General features: G+C 40.2%; 1 protein-coding gene across 4 annotated transcripts in view; it reads left to right on the top strand.

Annotated features, from left to right (window-relative positions):
• Window positions 1-21,184, top strand: part of LOC129211540 (contactin-6-like) — a 146,859-nt gene that overhangs the window by 25,810 nt on the left and 99,865 nt on the right. For 3 of the 4 annotated variants that reach the window (XM_054838778.1, XM_054838779.1, XM_054838777.1), the window contains exon 2: window positions 4,736-4,870. The exons of the other annotated variant lie outside the window; for it this stretch is intronic. In XM_054838778.1, the coding sequence (XP_054694753.1) occupies window positions 4,816-4,870 (55 nt within the window). In that variant the 5' untranslated portion in view covers window positions 4,736-4,815. The remainder of the gene's footprint in view (window positions 1-4,735; window positions 4,871-21,184) is intronic. 4 annotated transcript variants of the gene reach the window in all.

The raw sequence follows: 21,184 nt of genomic DNA, 5'->3' as shown, positions 1-21,184 counted from the left end.
AGGAATAGGTATTTTTCCTTCCCCCCACAGATAAGCAGAAAAAGTGAAATATCTGAGGATTGAGTCCTTTCCTATGGACTTGTTTTCTCTAATGGGAAAACAACAAAAAAATGATGCTGGCTACTTCTGTAACAAACATATTTGTATAAATTACATACTGTTGACAAATGGACATGCAATCAGTATTTTTAGGGGAAAATGTAATGTTTCCCCCATGATCATATTTAACATACTTTGTTTTCCATCTATCTATCTAGACCGACTGTTCAAACTGTGGCATAACAATTAGAATAAGTGATAGCGTTACATCCAGAAAACAAAGAGTATGATGGCACAATTCATCTTGTTACATTTCTTGATTTAATGCCAGCCTGGGATTTCTAGTCTGAACCAGATTTTTCTTATGCTATAAATATTTCAGTTTTTTCATTTATTCTTGATTTAGTTTGACAGTAAATAATCCCATGGAAGCTGCTGTTGGAAAGATGTTGTAAAAATTATTAAGTGCCTGCTTGCCAGTTAGGTCCTTGTGTTTGTCAGAGCAAAATAACTACAACAGTTGGGTTACTTAAAGGAAATGTGTGTGTGTGCATATATATATATATATTTACAATAATGCCCCGTAATTTTCAATGTGAGAAGCGGTTCTGTGGATTGATCGATACCTTATATGAATCCAAAGAGTTTGGGGTATATATTCTGGATATTGGCAGCAGCAGGTACTTGCTTCTTGGTTTCAAAAGACCCATGTATAACCCAACGGGAGGAGAATAGAAAGTAGGGAGTTTTTCAGAAGGATCTGTCCTTGCAAGAAAGGGCAGGTAACTTGGAAAAGGATGGAACTGGTCAGTTAATTGGTTTTTATTGGTGATTTTTTTGTTGTTCAGAATATTCCCCCTGGGAAGCATGTGAATGACATTGGAGGGTTTAAGTCTTTTTCTTTTGAGCCTTTGCACCATTAAAAGGGATTTCAGGTGATCTGCACAAAATAACTCACCCGCCGAATGGGTAATGAGCAGAAACAGGACATGTTTGAACGATCTTGAGGAAAGGGAGTTGTGTGGGTGCGGAGCAGGCAGCACCGGGGCACACTCTCTGTCTGCGTCAGGAAACACAACCGCAGAAAAATGCCCAGCACAGGGGGCAAATGCACATGGAAACAGCAAGGAAATACAGCTTATGGGAATGGGCAAAATTCATTGCAGTAACATCAGTAAAAGAGGATAGACTATAGACAAGTGCTGGCTGTTGTCTACTGATAGCAACAGAACGTTGGCTCCCTGCGAGCTCCTCTGTCGGTTGGTGGGCAGTTTGAGCCTCCCACCCCGTGCTGCTGCTGGACCCACGGGTCGCGGCTCTTTGAGGAATCTTCCTGCAGGCAGCAGGTCCCTCCTGCCAACCTAGAATTAGGAAAAAAGGTAAAACGGGGACACAGGGGAAGGCAGGGAGTCAAAGTCATAAAATTAATATGGGAGGAATTAGCATGAAATCTTAGTAAATAATTAAAATTCTAACTTACTTTTTGATCTGAAAGGATACATTCTGTTCAGGAAGGACAAGGGGAAAAAGGTAAAGTGGGGTTTTGTGTGTCTTAAATATCGGAGAAATGTAGACCAGCTTCAGGACAAATATTGACAAACAAGAGAAAGGGTGTGAAATAAATATGATGCGATTCAATAAGGAAAAGTACAAGATTTCACACTTAAGTAGAAATAATCAATGCATACCTTCAGTACAGGCAGGTGGTTTAAAGAAGTGGTTAGAGTGGAACATGAAATGAATGCAAGTATTAAAAAAAAAAAAATAGCCACCCTCATTTGGGAATGTGCAAATAGGAAACGGGTGTTTGTCATCGCCCTGCCTCAGCTGGAGGACTGTGCCCACCTCTAGGCAGTGTGCTTGTAGAAAAACGCCAGCTATGCAGAAGAGACAAAAATGAGAAGAGGTGATAAAACAATGACTTAGGAAAAACAAAATAGGAATCCTCTAACATAAACCACAATAATATTCTTCAAACATGCAAAAGGTATAGAGAGAAATGTCTGTGTCCATTGATAGTAGGCAATTAAAGGCGTTTATAGCCAGTGTTAGGAATAACTTTTAAACCAGCAATGTTGTCAGGGTTTCCAGAGGAAATTATGGAAAGGCTTCTATCACCGGAGGTGTTTGCAGCATGATAGGCAAATATTTGTTGAGGGTATTTTAGGTGCAGCTACTGTTGCTTGGGACAGGATTGATGTATAAAGGTACCACCCAGCTCCTTTTTCGCTGTTTCTACTTTGACTGAATTACCCAAACTATGATTTCATTTTTTTAAACAGCTCAAGACATTGATACTTTTAAATGACACAGAAGTGCTTCCGTAGACCCCAGATGGGTGTGAAGTAGGACCTCACTGTCGTGGTTTAGGCCCAGCCGGTAGCTGGGTGCCACGCGGCCGCTCACTCAGCCCTCCCCCAGCGGGACGGGGAGGAGAAGTGTAACAAAAGGCTTGGGTCGAGATAAGGACAGCGAGAGATCACTCACTAATTACTGTCACGTAGAGAGGAGTTTCATCTAACTTATTACTAGGCAAAACAGAGCAGAGCAATGAGAAAATACAATCAAGTCTTAAAACACCTCCCCCCACCCCTCCCATCTTCCCGGGCTCAACTTCACTCCCGGCTTCAACCTCCTCCCCCTCAGCGGCACAGGGGGGCGGGGAATGGGGGTTGCGGTCAGTTCAGCACACGGTGTCTCTGCCGCTTCTTCCTCCTCAGGGGGAGGACTCCTCTCATCGTTCCCCTGCTCTAACATGGAGTCTCTCCCACGGGCTACAGTCCTTCACGAACTGCTCCAGCGTGGTCTCTCCCACGGGGTGCAGACCTTCAGGAGCAAACTGCTCCAGCGTGGGGTCACAAGTCCTGCCAGCAAACCTGCCCTGGCGTGGGCTCCCCTCTTCACGGGTCCACCGGTCCGGCCAGGAACTTGCTCCAGTGTGGGCTTCCCACAGGCCACAGCCTCCTTCAGGTGCCTCCACCTGCTCCAGCGTGGGGTCCTCCACGGGCTGCAGGTGGAATCGCTACACCCCCTCATCCTTCCTCCACGGGCTGCAGGTGGAATCTCTACACCCCCTCATCCTTCCTCCATGGGCTGCAGGTGGAATCTCTACACCCCCTCATCCTTCCTCCATGGGCTGCAGGGGGACAGCCTGCTTCACCATGGCCTTCACCACGGGCTGCAGGGGGATCTCTGCTCCGGTGTCTGGAGCACCTCCTGCCCCTCCTTCTGCACTGACCTTGGTGTCTGCAGAGTTTCTTACATCTTCTCACTCCTCTCTCCGGTTGCAAAAGCTTTTTTTAACTCTTTTGTTTGCCTTCTTAAATATGTTATCACAGAGGCGCTGACTGGCTTGGCCTTGGTCAGGGGCGGGTCCATCTTGGAGCCGGCTGGCATTGGCTCTGTCAGACACAGGGGAAGCTTCTGGCAGCTTCTCACAGAAGCCACCCCTGTAGCCCCCCCGCTACCAAAACCTTGCCACACAAAACCCAACACACTCACAAAAGATTGAAAGAAACTCTGCTTTTTCCAACTTTTTTTTTTTTCCCCCAACAACTTATCAGCTTGTCATTTTGTTTGATCATTCCCTGCCCGAAATGGCAACTAGCAACGGTGCACCAGGTATTTATGTGTCACCCCTGAGATCACCTACAATTTTTAAGTGAAGTTTTTAAAAACCTATGAACAGAATTAGGTCTCTTATAGAAGTGGAATGACTTCCAAAAGAGTTGAATTTCTTAATTTTCTAAAAAAATATCTCTCACACTCATATCAGCAATAAGTTTCAGGGCAACCCTGTATGATATCTTTTCACACTGGTAAGAAAAATGAGACAAGTGAGAAGGGAATATGGATCCGTAAATGTGGATCATAAATGTAATTTCTCAGTGGAAAATTTTCAATGCTTAAAAGGTTTAGAATGATTTTATAATTTTGTAAACCCATTTTATTAAGCGATTTCTAGTTTTGGCTGGTTTGTGAACTGATTCCCAACAGTAAATTACTAGTTTGCCCTTTGGGAGTATAGGCCAAACAGATACTTTTTTCCTGGTTTAATTCATCATATGTTGACTGAAATTGTTATGTAAATCCTTAAAAGTGAACGTTTCAGTTCTGAAGAATAAACCTTAAGACAAAAAAGGTTGTTGTTGGGGTTTTTTTTACGTAGTGTACGTATGACATTGTATTGCCCTCTCCTCCCTCATGAGATGTACCATTTTGCATCACTGACTGCTTACATTGCAATGCATTCCCCAAAGGATCCATTCTGGGGCCAGAAGCCAGACCACTATAGCGCAAGAAACATCATCAGATATGATGAACATTTAGGAGTCAAGAAAAGTACGGGTTTGGAAACGCCCTCTCTTCTAACGCAGCAATGTTTGGTGAACGGACCTCGGGAAGATTTTGCTTTCTTACTTGGAGAAACTCGCTCCCGTGCAAGTGATCTCTGTGCCACATGGAGTGGACGGAGGGGTCTCAAACGTCACGGATGCTTTTCGTTGATCTCGTTTCCAGCTTTGTGTCATTTGGGAATTATTTTTAGGCTGGCATGATCCTATCTAGACTATTGACTGCATTTTTAGTGTCTGAGTCTTCACACAGTGTAGTAGAACATGATTTTACACAGGGAAAACTGGGGAATTTATTTCAAATCTGTGCTTTAACTACCCAATATCTCTTCCTGTTTTTACAGAATATCAAGGTAGTCACAGGAAGACACACTTTACTTTCCACTGATTGGATGGGAGGAATTTTTGACCTTGGAAAGTGGAGATGGTGTTGCTATGGAAACTAATAACTCTGCTGCCATTCATGAGCTGCAGCACAGGTAAAATGTTCCACTATTAGTGTTTGTGATTGATAAATCTATATCAGTATCATAATTCTTCTAGAAAGGAGAAGCAATTACCAAAACTAACAGTACTTATTCGCATGAACAAGTGACTAAGGAGCTTTTCATTAGGACACGCTTTAATTTTTAGCAACACAGGGTGCTGCCTTTGAACCAGGAAAACACGTTTCAAGATCGTAGGAAAGCTGTACTCCAGGTAATAGCTTTTAAAAATATTCTAAACTGTAACGTAGAGGAAAAAGTACAATTGTTACGTGGCTAACAACATGCACGTGAAAGACATTTCTTAGCCACAGCATAACTAACTCCCAAGCCAGCAAATGGAGCTGGATTAAAAACCAGAACAGCTTAGTGAGGTGTATGGGAGTGTTCGTGGATGGTTTAGACTCCACACTTAATATCGTACTCTTCAAATGTATCCGTTCTAGTAAAGTGTCTTTAAATCGCATTTAACTTAAAGACAAATAAAAGCATTCGTTTATGAAGTCCAAAATTGGTAATACTCATAAGGACTATCAAAACATAAATACCAAAAATGAAAGGAAATCTTGCTTGATGCCCAAAGCAAATGGAAATGTCCCCTCTTGGCCTCCAGCTGGCACCACGATGGACCCTCATGCAACCCGCTCTGTGGCTGAAGCAAGTGCTGGGCACCCGGTCAGTCCTTTGGTTGTATTCAGAGGAGAAAGTGTGGTTGGAGGGAGCAGGACTGCTTTCCCCCATTCTCCTTCTTGAAAATCCCTTGTGCTTAATTCAAACATCAACAGGTCACTAACATATTGTAAGGTAAAATGTTCTTTCCAGCCTGGCTGGGCATTGTTGGGTTTGGTATTCTGAGTTCGTTCCTTTTTTGAACCTTTCTTCTAATTCAAAGCATATAACTTGACAAGCCTGCTTCATAAAACCATATAAATGGGATTAACTCATGTGACTCATTACAGACTCATCTAAAAACAGACACAAAATGGGAACTGAACTCTTTCAGGTTATAATGAATTTGGGGATCAACTGACCTTTCACACTTGTCTGTGATAGAAACCATGACAACTGACTTTTGTCTACAATTAATGCACTGAACTCTAAATAGCTGGGATGTTACTCATGTGCTTAGAGGAAATTGTATTAAAGTAACCTCAAATGATACTTAAATTAATTATGTAGTGCATGAGTCAGCAGCTGTTTGAAATGAAGAAACAGAAGCAGAGTGCAGACTTCAGTAGTATTTTAAAATACGATTTAAACTAAACTAGATAATATTTTATCTAATAGATTCCAGGAAAAAAATGTAAATCTCAGGATCAGACTTTCTGTTAAAAGTGCCTGTTTCAGTAACAAACAGCCAACATGTTAAGGACTTCACATTAAAATATTTGTAGAGATTTCAGGCAAGCAGTCCCTCATTTAGGCCCAGATATACCAAACTAAACACAACAACCGCCTGTTTAGGACCCAAATCTTCCCTTTAATTGCCCACTGCACTGCCGCAGCATCTATCAGCCCTCTCGGATACTTCTCACACATCATTTCCTTCTTCACCAGCCTAAGTAAAGGACTTGTATCAGTCTGTTAGAGTACCGGATTCCCCTATAGTTTCTTGATTGCTTTTAGCAGTTGTGGAATAGATGGTGATCCTGGAATATGAATCACTGGAGGAGCAGTACAGCTTGGTGACGGACAAGATATTTCTACATCTATGTTTTGTATTTCCAAATATAACCTTTTCCTTCACTTCTTTCCACAAAGCTTTCATTTTCCAAACTTTTTGTCATCGTCATCTTTCTTGCTAGAGGATCATCTTTTAATGAGACCAGTATCCTGGGCCAACTGAGTTAAAAGATACTAGGAGCTCACTTTTATGTTAACATGTTCAGGTTTTTTAAGACTTAACAATAGGTAAAAATTTAAATGTTCCGCATTCCCAGGCACCAAGAGTAGATCACAACGGCACCTTTGTCCTGATCCTGCCGGCAATTAAAGGAACAGCAAAAGCTCCCACTGACTTCACTGAGATAAGTTAATTTATACCTGATTTCAGTGGAGCTATGCTGATTTTCACTACATGGCATTCTGAAATATGCTTGATGGTAATAGTCAAAACTGCAGTTATGGGCAAAACTTCTTTGATTTATTATATGGATGGTTCACGTCAATTTAGGAGTAATAGAACTGAGTGGGAAAATTAGGAACTAGTCACGACGCTGAGCAGAGCAGTCTTGTGGGCTGGGGCTTGAAAGGTAATTCAGGTTGTTAGATGACATTGGTCCATCATTTCTTCCTTGTTTCTACCTCAGTTCTACCAGACATGTAGAATGAAAATGATATTGACCTATAAATGAATTTTAAATCTAAGGATTAAATGTGCTATACAGCAGAGCTAGATATTATTACCACCCCCACCCCCCAAATGGTAATTCAATTACTCAAAAACCATACTACCCTCTATATTCTCTCCGTATGGAAAGATTGTGGAGAGAGTAATACTCCCTCCAACTCTTATTTTCCAGCAGAGCTTTTTATGTGACTCAACAAGGGTCTTTGGGGTTTTCTTGCAAGTGCCTTAGGGGATAAAATAAAATAAAGTAATGTATGCACGCACAGTGACACAGTGAGGGAACAGATTAGACTTTTTTTCATAAATCATTGCTATTTAAATGAGATAATCTGATCCAGGCAGAGCACCAGAGGCAAGAAGGGTGATGAAGATAAACTCAGGGACCATTACTTTAAATTCTGTGTACTTGTTTTAAGGAGGCATGACAACCATCTCCTTACACTGTTGTTGAAATTTAAACATTGTTTGATATTAATATGTTAAGAAAGAGCACTCACTTTCTGGATTAAAGATCAAGACAGAATTTTGAGAAGCTGATATGAACAGTAAAGTGTCCAAAGTCCTCAAGGAATAAACCAATTGCTGCTTCACACCAAAACTGTCTCAAGTTTCCCTCCTACGGCTGCTCCCAGGTCATGCTCCTTCCTCTGGAGCTATTGTGCAAGGCTGGCTGCCAGCAATGTCGTACTGAGAGAGGAAACTGTCTTAAGCATCCATCAGGTGCACCTTAGACTGTTATTTGGAAATGAGTGCCAGGTCTGGTTCTGCAGCAGGTTGCCCATGCAACAACAGGCGCCTCGTCTATCTGTCTCTCTGGGCCCTCCATTCTCTCCTCTGTTAATAAGGATTTATGGAGCCTGTCCAATGCAAAGAATAATTTGATCATAATGGAAAAAAACATTCTCCCACCCTTTTCTATTAGCCAGTTTAGGAATAGAGGATAAATACAGGTTGCAGATCTTAGGCGAGAAGAGAAACAGGCACAGCTTGATTTTTCCAATGGCTGACCTAAGTGTGTGATACTGGGGGAACAGACAAGTCTGTTGGTAGCTCCCTACACAGCAGGTTATGTGCAGTCCTACGTTGGCACCAGTTTCACTGCAAATGTCTGAGCTTCCCTGCTTCCTTCTTTCAATTCTCCAAGGCTCCTTACTCTTCAGGAAGAGGAGGAGAGTTATTCTCTCATTATTTCTGCAGTTTCTGTCTTCCTCCCGGACAGCTTGTCCAAATTTTCTGCGTCCCTCCCATTCGCAAAGGCTGCCATGACACCTCTCTTATCTGATACCTGGTGGCTTCTGCCCTTCAAATAAATACATGCAGTCTTCAATACAGAGATGGCCTTCGCAACTGTCCTTTGCTCTGCTGATGGTCTTGACCCCATCATGGAAGCAAATGGGTTCTCCAGGGTTAAAGATAAGGAAAAAGGAAAATGTCAGTAAAATCTATCAGGGTCTTAAAATTAGCTATAGACAATATAAATATTAAAAGCCAAACCAGCCAGTCTGAGCCTTCATTTTGGAAATGAGGCAGTAACTGTATTTTTACACAGTCCTTTGGTTTATTGGCTTAAATTCAATTGGAGATGCAACTGCAACCTCCCAGGCTGTATTTTGGCCCATCAGTCTGAAACTGCTAAATTAGAGAGAGAAATTTTATGATGTAAAGTGTCCTGATACTCCTTTGGGTCACAGCATGATGAATATTGAATACATCACATCCCACACTCTGCCTGCAGTCTCTTGCAGATTTATTGTTAGCATAACAGCACCTTTAGGAATGGAACAGCAGACCATATATTTTAAGACAAGTGACATCTTTGCTATTTCTAACAGCGAACTGTGGAGGTGAACTAGTCCAGCCTGGAAATGTTAAGGCTTCTCTGAACAACCTGGAGGCATTCCGAGACCCACTGATGAGTCAGAGAATGATAATAATTAGGTGTCCCTTGGACAACATGGAAGTTTTCATGACTTTGGGAAACAGTGACCCTGAAAGCTGTATTTCTGTAAATGACTTCCAAGCATCTGGCAGGAGAGGATGACTGGTAACGCAATGACCTTCTCAGGAGAGCGAAGAGTGACATTTAAAGAAAAACCTCTGTTTCCATTGTATGGGGTGCCATGTGGCTCAGCTCATTTCCCAACATCAGTGAACAACAAACATACTCTGGTACAGCAAAGCCAGCAAAAGAGAGAGCCTAATGCTCTGAAGCTGCAGTGCTGGGGCAGGTGAAAGAGCGGTGACAAGTCACAGGGAGGTGGGAAGCCCTTTCCCTGCCATTTCAAAGACAAAAAAATTTTTGGCTATTGGCAAGATGCAGGAAGCGGGACAGTGACTGTATTGGGAGAGGATGGAGTATGAAATTATTTAGTTACTTTGATTTGATGTTAACAGGCTTTACCTGATTTCTGTTCTTAGAAAGACTTCATAAAGATTTTGCTAATTGCACGGCAGCTTCTCTCTCCTTCACACTTGATTGGGATGCTCTGGGGGATATCTCTTGGACTGCCTCCGATGCTCAAGGAAGACCCTGTCTCAGGGAGGTACTGTCCTGTGGAACAAGCTGCTTCTCCAGCACCTGGAGGGCCCGGCACAGGCTAATGTGGGCAGTGAGAGATGGGGGGAAGGTCTCTCAGGTGTCACCTTCACTTTCATCTTCCTCTGGTACCTCCTTTGCTTTCCCCTTGCATGCAATGGGTCAATTATCTGGGTCTGACGTGGGCCAGCGACATCCCAGCTAAAGACTAGTACTCCGGGAGCTGCCACACATGTGCTCGGATACAAAACTAGGACCGAATACCTTTTGTATTAGCAGGAAAAATACTATTATCAAAAAAAGACATGAGAACATGTGCAAGATAGAGGAAAAACCATCACAAATAGGAAGGAAAATTAGGTATTTTTCTAATCCATCACCCAATTTTGCAGACATCGGATTTGGAAAATATTATCCCAAATATTGCCTTAAACTGGAGAGTGGGTGAGTCACAGAGAGTGAGCTGCTCTGCCCCTGTGCATTTCTGGAAGGACTTACACAGAACTGGTCCCTCATATTTAATTTTAAGAACGAGAATGAGCAATTTCACTACTTCCATTTCCTGTCTCTTATCAGAACCACAAACTGTTTCTAACTCAAGGGCAAAAACCAGACAGAATAAGCCAGTATGTGCAAAATGTGAATCTCTGTCCTCAGAGCAAGGCGACATAAAGGACAAACCCTCTCGTGACAAAGGGGACCGGTGCTCGGGAAGCCTGGGAGCAATTTCTGGCTCCACCACTTGCTGGTCGCTGGAACAGGAGGATGTTATAAAGCACCATGGAGTTTAAGATAACGATTTCCTTCACTACCCAATTCGGAGAGGGATATATTCACACCAGTTTGTGGTTTCAGCTGCTATGATAATGAAGCACAAGAAGAAAGAAATGACAATGCAGCGATGATGATAACTTCAATAAAGAAGTGACAACCTACGTTAGTAGCAATTAGCTGGTGTGACGGTGAGAAGGACTCAGCACTGGTGTTTTCATACCTCCACAGACTGCAATGGCAGTCTTAGCACTTGCTTTGAAAAGGGAAGAATTAGGGCAAAGCTCAACTCTTCTGAAAGCCTCACCTATTATTTTTAGTGAATGTAAGGGGTTTGCAGCTTTTTACTAAACAGACATAAACCCACCTGCAAGCAGTCTGTATTCTGAGTGGACAACAGAGTGTATCACACGATGTTTCCCAAGCGTACCATACCACGTCAAACTGAACTGCTGGATACAGGGAACAATAATCATTCAATATGCTATAACATGGGCCAGACTCACACTACAGAAGAGTCTTCCTTATTATACTTCATTTCCCAGAAAAAAAAAAGTCTTTTTTTGAATTTCCTCAAGTGCACAGACATATGGTGAAAAAGGGGTTACAGCTCAGATACTTCTTAGAGGGTGCACCTTCAAATTTTAGGTTGCATTGATTTAGCTGTCAGAAAGATGTTATTTACAGTTCCTGAAGTTAAGTAAGTGGAGCATACTAGAATACATGGAAGTCATTACCAGATTTTTATGTTTTCTATATAGCGCTAGTGTATAGGTAGATCTTTTCTACAGTCTGAAAAGCCTAACCCATTTTCACAGTGGTTTAGATAATTACTACTTCCTAATCTTTTCAATTAGTTACTTTTTTTTTTAAAAAAAAAGGGGGGGGGGGCTGTACTGTGAATTTTACATGGTTTCTTTCTGTTTCATATCAAGTCATTTCATCTCTCTGTATGAAAGGCTTATTAACTTAGTAAAATAGCATCCCTGTACTTTAGAAGTCATTCAGATTTTTTCATTTTTTGTTTGCAACAGCTTCAAAGAAAATTCAATTGCACTTTATTGTCACTGCCAAGAAGTTGAAATTAGCAGGTGATTAAGCGCTTAAAATATTTTGAGCATTTTCTATTGCCAGCAGTAGAAAATTTAAGTATAAAAAAATTAAACTTAAGATGGCACAATGATATATCACTGAAATAGTTTACAGAAGCACACCGCTGTTTTCAAGTAAAATGTAATTGAATACAATTCTGCCGGTTAATATAAATCTTTGGTGGGGAGCCTGCCTCCAAAACTCAGATCAGGTACATATGAGCACTAAACAAGCCGAAACTGTCCATCAGCTGTAGCCTCCCACATGGCACAGGACTTTTCCCTGACCCGAGTGTCCTTCACGGATTTTGTTCACACCTGGAGACCTTCAGAAAGGAGTCCACAGCGGTGTTTGATCTCTCACTTCTATAACAAGCTAACCTTCACGCTAACTTTTAAGGCATTGTTTTGCAGAGGTCACTATTAGCGCGGAGTACTTTTTGTTTATGAATGTTAAACTAAACCCACAGGGCTGGATTTTGAGATTCCCCCAGTTCAGAGTTGAGGCTGCTGCATCTTGATCCGATGTACTGTTGTGGTCATCAAATAATTGCCGACATGGATTCCCTTGGGGTTTAATAGACAAATCCATTCTCTTTTTATCTTCACAACCAATGGCTCGATTAAAGCACTGGCATGTGAAACCCGAGATTTTATTACGGTGAGAATGGTAATGTCCTACATGAAATGGAGAGAAACCTAGCTGTAGTCTGTACCTTCCCACTAGCAGAAAAGTGATTTAAGTGGAGAGTAAGAATGAAAAGGATTTAATTTGTTTTCAGAAAACAGACCTTGGAAATGCAAAAAAACCCCCTATTAAATTTGCTTTACTTAGAAATGGGAACCCAGACCAAATTTCCATGTGGTTTAATATTCCCACCTAGCAGATTTGCACACGCTGACACGGGTGAAGACCTTGCCTACCAGCTTTTAGGAGCTGAAACAATATCTGCTACTTCCACGTAATCACAGACTGATCCATTGTTTGCAGAAGCTTGAAAATAAAATGTCTCTATTTATCGATTCACTACTTCTTTTTCATTTAGCAACTATTGATTGCTGTTTATGTGTGTGTGTTTATTGTTGAGCAGAAATTAACATTGAAAACTTCTTGGAATTCACTGCATTCATACCTACTTGACATTCCTGGGGGAAGCTTGCTACCACAATCACTGTAACTGAGGTTTTCAAAAATCTGTTTCGTTTTCTCCTCCAACCTCTTGGCAGCCAAAAAAAAAAAAAAATTATAGACAAAATCTTTTTTTTTATTATTATTATTATTGTTGGCACTTGCCTGGGACAGAAAATGTGGTTGTCACAGAGTCATTTCAAACCACGCAATATTATTTAGGCTGTGGTTATCATGCCTACATTTCAAAAATAAACCTCTTAGGGATATGAGGCATTTTTTCATGACTATCTGGAAGAGAAACTCTTGTGATTACCACTAAAATTGCTTGCTGGTCTATGTATGGGAAGCCAGCTCTGAGACACATGCTGATCTGTAATTTGAGAAAAATATGGATGGATTAGTCTAGTGGGGCCATGTGTAGGGGCTGGATGAATGAAAATATCTGAGATAGCGATGAGCCATTCTTTGACTGAAGCTATTACATCTGTACCATCTGTAAAACAGCCCTCTCATTGGTCTTATTACATTCAGATTCTACAGTTGTCTTAGTTTTGGCTCTATCAGCTCCAAACACAATCAAAATCACAGGCCAAGTACACATTTTCCAGGAGACTAGATTATAATCCTGAACCATCAAATAATAATGCAAATAGTTTCTTTTTGTTTACCTTGCATTTGTTTTTCATCCTCCAGAACTCCCCTTTTCTATATTCTTTCATTAAACTTCAGGGTGAAACACTAGAAAAAAAAAATTAAAAGCAATGTTTAATTCTCATGGAATTACATGGTTTCAGGAACTGGAGAAAAAACCCACACCCACCATTTCAGGATGTTAGTAATTACTCTAATTGATGGCATAGTTATCGTTATTAGCATCCAAACAGAGATAAGGTTTTTTTTATAGCTTCTTCTGCAGGAGTTAAGAGGGAAGCAAGTAAGAGGGCACCTTCTGAATGTTGTGCTGGTTTTGGCTGGAGGTGGGCTTCAGACAGACAGGAGACCTGCAGCCCCCACTTCTCTGGGTCTCTCTGCTTCCCTCTGTCTGTGCAAGGTCCAGCTGGAGGTGACAACCCTTGTCCTCACAGGGCAGCCTAAGCAGGAAGCTGTCTAAAGTCCTACCAGCTTTGCAGCGAGAGCTAAATTTATAGACTTTAATCCTAATTTCTATGCTTTTACTTTTAAATATTTGATTTTAGACCCTTTTAGAATTTTGGCAATAGGATTTTTTTTCCTCCTGCATAGCATAATACCATGGTATTTTGTCCTTTGTTCAATATTAATATATGCTTTATTGTTCTATTCTAATTACAATCTCATTATTAAAGTGGCACTATGTTTTCCTCTGACAGATATTGCATCTCATTGTTAGCGGATCTTGGTTATTCTGTGCTTATTGTTATTAATAATTTGTAGCAATTGAATTGGTATTAGAATATTACCCTGCTAAATCACTTTTGCTGCTAATTAAGGCACTATCTGTGACATTGTTTAGCTCCAAACATCATGCTCCTGCTTTTCAGCCTGCTATAATTACCTGTAAGTCATTCATTTCTACTTACGTAAGTCATTTCTTTTAATCAAGACTCCCGTGAGCTTTGCCGTGGTGTGAGCTGCCGTTGGTAGGAATGAAAAGTTCTCATGGACAAAGATATTTTTGTAATGACAAATGTACCTTTCACTGCAGCCCTGCAAGTCCTTAGAAATAGAATAATTGTACTTGATGGTTCCAAAGTGGGCACAAAAGAAGAAGGAGGGTTTTGAGCAAAAAAGTGAAAGATTACTGAAGTAATCCACCTATTCGAGATAGCAGCAAGGAAAGTCACCATAGCTTTAAAATGTCTTCTCCTCACAGAACGATTGGCTATAAGATCAGATCTATCATTCTGTTTCTTAGGATAATATTTTCTCTGAATAAGAAACATCATTACTTGCATGGGAACATTGTTCACTTTTGCTCCCAAAGAAACAAAATACAAAAAGGTCATCCTTGAGTCATTGGTGAAAACTCCTGTTAATGGCATGGGGGCTTACTGATGTATGTCTGGAGTAAGTATGATTCTCTTTTAGTGGTAGGACATCTGACATATTCTGTATATTGCAAACGTTTTACACAGATCCAGAAAAATCAGAAACACTGTTTACTTCCGTGCAATTCATTCTCTAGTCGTTTTACTGGAGCGTAAAAAGGTGTAAAAAGGATCTGGTGTATGGGTAGGTTGTTTGCCCCTGGATTTCCTTAAAAGTAGGTGAAAAGCTCATTATCATTTGGGAGAATTGTCTCCGAAAACAGAAGCATGTTATAAAATCAGAGAAGAAACACTGTCCTATGGAACCAGGTTCCCCTTTGCTGAATTGCTGTGTGCTCTTGGACAGATTTGTGCTGCCAGCGTTTCATTGCCCCAGCAGACACCCAGGCTGCCATTCCTCCCAAACCGCAGCACAGTCTCCAGCTCATGGACTGTGCCCTGGACTCAGCCTGGAAAATGGCTTTGTAGTTCAGAGTAAAATCTATCCAAACTTTGACTCATGTGCTTAGATGGCCTCTCCGCCAACACGAAAGTGATTTATGGAATGCAATTTCTTCGTCCTCTAATACTGTCTCACTTCATATGCTTATGCCAAATAGTTTTTGATGATTGATTACTTTTCCTATAGCTTATAAAAAAATGTATATCGGTACGAGCAATGTGAAAAAAAACTGCAGGGGTTAATCTCTAGTAACGTCTTGTTGGGCATTAATCAGATTCATATTTCAGTCACATTAGTCGAAAGCTACTGAAATCACTGATGATATAATGCAACTACTTTTTCTAATTAGATTTATTCTGCTTTACGCTGAATGTAGGAGAAATAAAAGAGTTTTCTCTGTGTCTTTCTTGTAAACATTTGTGGTTTTGCAAAACACAAATAGTTTGCTCTAGGCCAGAGGAAAATGTAGTCATTTATGCAATAGATATTGAATTCATATTTGTCTGACAAGTGACCTTATCAGCTATAACTTCTCATCTTCTAATTAGTCTACATTTATTTTTTTCACTAAATTAACCCCGAGCCTCTCCTGAAGATAAATTGACAGTATACCAAATTGTGTGTGGTGTTGCAATTAAAACGACGGTGCATATATATTCCACAAATTTGCCTTAAAGAAAGGTACATGTCCTCAATATCCTGTCAATCTGATTCCAAACTGAAATAGTTTTTACTCCCGATGATGCCAGTGGCTTGCAAGGCTGACTGACCGGTAACAGCAACGTCTTCTCTTTTGGGAGTCTAAGAATAATCACATAACGCTACACACAGGGAGATCTGGGGACCGGGAATACCTCCGTATTATTGAAACACATTCCGAAGTACAGAAAGGAAACAACAAACCCGGTTTTATTATTGCTCGTGGAAGTTTCCTTTTATAGCAAATCATAAATTAGCACCCTTTATAAAATCTGAAGCCACATGACATTTATCTGGATTCCAGGTTCATTTTTGTTTCCATATCTATTTTCAGGACTTTCTATGTATGACAGAGTGTTTGAATTGATAGTTTCTGGAGATGTACACAAGTACAACTTTAGGAGCTGGGTAAGGTTTCGTACAGACAACCTGCATGTCTACAATTTTTGAACACCTCCAGGGACAGATTAGCTGCAGATCAAAAGTTTTGAAAATTTCAATTTAATTCCTTCACAAGTTAAATGTCCAGGTCCTTAATTTTTTTTAAATGTTACCATATTTTACAGATCAAGATTGACCTGAAAGGTAGGCATCTAACATTTGTATGGGAAAAAAACCTAAATCCTTTGAACAGAATCCAGCCTGATTCACGTTTTATGCCTTAAAATAACTTGTTTTTACAGTTTTGGCTGAAAATCTAAACCACATGATTTGAAAAATCAACTGAAATTCATATATATTATAAAGAAACCTAACCTCATGCAAGATTTTATGTCACAATCTGGCGTGTAAAATACTGCATTGTGCACATACATAACTAATTTATAGGGAGAAGTTGAGAAAAGATCACTTCTGTCAGCCCAAATTTGGATGTTCCCTTCAAGTCAAAACAATAAACCAACAATAAGTTATATTGCACTGACATTTTACTAAAATGTTTATACAGTTTTCAAGATAATAGAGACGTGAGAACACTAGCATGAAGAACTAATTGCATTAAAACAAGACGTGTTGTAAATTCAGTCGGATACAATTATTGAGGAGAGGAAACCTAATACCCTACCTTCTTTCCTTTAAAACTCTGCACTCTAAAGCTACCTAAATTAGAGCAGTATCTATCATTGATTATGTCATTCCACGGAAATATGGCCCTCAGACAGTTTGTCATAACTCTACTGGCGATACTACACAGCAGACACATTAAGTATCAGTCAAGACGATACAATTTCCCAACTACTACAAGTCAAGCAAGTATGTTCTCAGCCTTCTGGGACAGCCTTCCCTGTAGATGGATGACACCAGCCTGTGATGTATGGACTGAAACAAAGCAGTTCCTCATAGACCTTTGTCGTGCCTTTCCCCTGGCTTTGATCAGGGCCCTAACCCTTATGGGAAGGACAGGTACTTAAACACCTAAACCCCACTGAAATCCGAGGATCAAGAGCCTGAATTCAAGTAACGCCTGACCTTTTGTCTTTACAGCCTGAAATTCTCCACCACCTCCATCTCTTTTGATTTTTTCTTTATATCATCCTTAGGTTGTTGAATGTTTTCTTGGGTTTGCCATTGCATTTTATTTTATTTTGTCTTTGCATTTATTCCATTTTACTGCTCACGATATCCCCATGGTTGAACTACTCTCTGGCCCAGCTCAAGTTCTCTGTGATGAGGCACATCCCACATGGAGTGTACCTCTTCCTTTGGCACATCACAGTGTCAAAACACTTTCCTTTTTTTTTTTTTTTATTTATTTTTTTCAAATCTGCTTCAGTTTGAATTTCACCACTGGCATAGATGAGATGACTAATCCAATTTCCCGTTATGCTGAGAATCCTTTTGCAGTTCTTTCTGCACTTCTACTTTTTCCCTGAATAGTCATCATTTAATGCCCCGTTATCTTAGATGGCACTCATTTAGTGGTTTATTAAGCAGTAATTTAGCAGCCTGTTATCAGCTCCTACTGTAGCTAGGAAAAATATGCAATCCAAGTATGCAAGTCTTCTACAGAATTACAGCATTTTTGTGATTTTTGGATTAGAGAAAAATTACAGAAAAGTAATACGTACGAAATGTTTTCCCTGCATTTCGTTATTGTCCGTGCACTAAAGCTCCCATCAGGCTATTCAGAATGTAGATTGCCTGATCTCTGTTTCCAGCCCAAGCAGTGAAATTGTACAAAATTGCAGAGAACTCAATGGACTGAGATGAGCATAAGGAGGTCCTGAGCCTGGACTCAGTTCTTCTTGCTGTACTCGTACTGTCCTTTCTGTAAAGTTTCCAGGTGAGGACAAGGCCTAAGGCTCAGATTAGTTTTTATGAGCTTCTTAAAAGAAAAGGGAAAACAGGGACTTTAAATGAAATAATGGGCAAGGGTAGAAACCGAAGTGTGCCCTAAGCAATAAATACAGTAGCACAGAGGGATCAGTGTAAATCCCAGCTGGAAAAATGGTTTTGGAAAAGAATTTTGATGATAACAGAGGCAAAGACTTGATTTGAAATTACAACTTTTAAGATCTGGATGAAAATAGAAAATTTTTTAGTGAATAAATAATTCCTGTTTCTTAAAATTGCCAGATTACAACGAATAATGAAAGTTGAGATAAAAGGAAGCAGCTGAGAGGGCAATGAGATGCCAGCCAGCTAAACGGGCACTGGCGATCGCGCAGTACCAGAGAGGTGGGATTTTTCATATCTGCTTATGAAAAGCAGTTCTGGTTCTGGTTTCCCTCTGGAAACGTATGCAAAGGAGACAAAAGAGGGGAAATCATACAAAATCTCCCCAAGTGGCGTATCATCCCGCGCTCTACAGGCTCTGCTCTGGAGCGAGTGCCTCAGGAAGAACTAACAAGGACACCTAGGGAAAACTGCTGTTTATAACAGGGTAGTGTTGAAATGATGTCAGACGTCGACATCAGAAGGGGTAAGAGACTGCCTTAAAGGTATAACGGTAGGTCTCTCCACCTTTCCATTTTTCCCCAGGTTTTTCAGCCTGCTGACGTGATGTTTCCATCCTGCCGTGGTCAGGATAGCTCTGCCTGCTGAACCCTTCCTTTCTGCCTCTACTCCAAAGCAGGATTTCAGTGCAGCCCTATCAGCCTGCATTTTTTTCTTCTCCTTTCAGTTGGGTTTTGTTTTGCTATTTATGCTGTCATTTTTTTTGAGAATAGATCAGATAAAGGTCATTCTTTACTTGAATGGAAAAGAACAGTAATTTGACAGTGAGACATTCCCAGCTTGCCATACATCAGAAATGTTGATATTAGCTCCTTTAAAACAGAGACTAAAGCAAAAATTACCCGAGCAACTCAATTGCTAGCAGTCATTCTCAAAAAAAAAAAAAAAAAAGAGCATTTACAAAGTTATGTTTGTGGTTTCTGCCACATTTTAGGATACCATTACTGAAAAGACTTCATTTGTGTTTGCTCAGAAAAAAGATCATCATGAAGATATTAAACAGTCACAAAAGATGATGGCTTCAAATAGTGTCTTTTGGCTGATCTATAATCATTTGCTTTGGCAATTTTATTCAAGAACATTAGCACTGATCGCTTATGCTGTGTTCCTAATTATTTCTGAAATATTGTGCTGTTGCTCATGCTGAAATGCATAACGAGCAAAACGGTAGGTTAGTTTGAAATGCAATGTTCTAACTGGTTTTTAATCAATGAGTGATAATGATAGCTTGTGTTTTGACTTTCACTGTTTAATTGCCAGTAATAAAGCAGATCTTAGTTGATGATATTTAACAGAGTTCAGTTTCATTTATCTCCATTTATTCTATTTATTTTAAAAATGCCTGGGAGCTTTCAGTGCTTGACACAATAACAAAATATACAATGCTAATTATATTTAGGTTGCCTAATATTTTCCGCAATAGAGGATTATGACGCCCTTTCACGGGGAGCTATTGCACCTCACTGCTTTCAGCAGGTTTCATTGAAATGCAGTAGGTGTCTAATGGTAAAGCTATGTTCCATGAATTCCCAACCAGATTTTCCTGATATATAGACTATTTAAATCACTATTTCCCTTCTGCTGCTTATGACAGTCATGATTTTTTTTTGGCCAGGATTCCAAAAGAATAATTAAACATAAACATTCTAACGGTGAGGCAGATCTGCAGGTGATGCTACAAGAGGAAGTACATCTCATCAAAACAGCCATACCGGCTTGAAATAAAGGTGCACCCAACTGATTACCTGACAGTCAGCTAAAAGCAGACACCTAAAGATGACCATAAGAGCGGAGATGGCACATGGCTTGAGTGCTATATTGTGTATTCCTCTAGTTTTAGACTACACGCAGTGCCCAAAGCAGAGCTGAACGGGGACGATTTTTCTGGTCAGGATAGTGGAAAAAAAATCAACCCAAATCCCCTGGTAGCAGAGAAGCGTGCCGTACACCGCGCACCAGGCAGCAGTTCTCTGCTCATATGGTGATACGAAGGGCTGAGAGGGAAAGCGAAGAGACATTTCTGCTTGACCCCTGAGTTCCTTCACCGGCCGATGGTCAATTTTGCAATAGGCTGTACCTGATTTCGGTCAAGAAAGATCTTTTTTTTGTTGTTTAAGTTTAATTTGAAGTTCCAAATTTAGTTTCAATCTACTAAATGAGTGTCAATACTGTGATGACAAGCATATGTAAATCAGTCAGTCAATATGAAAAATATTTCGATAATATCCTGCTTGATTAATCTAATTTAAATTAGAATCTGCCTCAGGTTTAAAATGTTATAAATATCTCTTGTGTTCCTCTTCAATTATATGTAAGAAAATAAAGATCCTTTTAATCTTGCCTTGTTTGACATTACCTTAATTGCTTAAGATGATTTATTTTCCAAGATTTTATTCCAAAGTTATCAATCATCCGAAAGCAAGAAGTAGGTGGCAGCCTGAAATTTCTTTATCAGATTTTCCCATGTCCTAAGGATTTTTGCGATGGTGGTAATTTGGACGACAAAAATAAATTCTCTCCACATGGCTTTCTTCTATTATCTTCATGGTCTCCATTATTTCTAAGCGTTATTCCAGAATATAAACCTTTCTACCTACAAACAAGACATTTTCTGATGTCAAGTTCTTGCAGCTAGTTCCTGACTAGCTTTTTTCATGCCTGTTCTTTAAGCCCTAGTGGGAAAAGCAAGCAACTATGAAGCAGACATTTCGTTCCAGTTATTCAAAGTAAAAAAGCCAAATTTAAATAACATGTACACAGAGCGTGTTTAAGCACAGAGCTTAAACATTCACCTGCAATTTAAGTC

Source organism: Grus americana, chromosome 11, assembly GCF_028858705.1.
Source record: "Grus americana isolate bGruAme1 chromosome 11, bGruAme1.mat, whole genome shotgun sequence".
In the NCBI taxonomy this organism is placed as follows: domain Eukaryota; kingdom Metazoa; phylum Chordata; class Aves; order Gruiformes; family Gruidae; genus Grus; species Grus americana.
The sequence above is the reverse complement of the archived record's forward strand: the minus strand, read 5'-3'. Positions and strand labels throughout refer to the sequence as shown.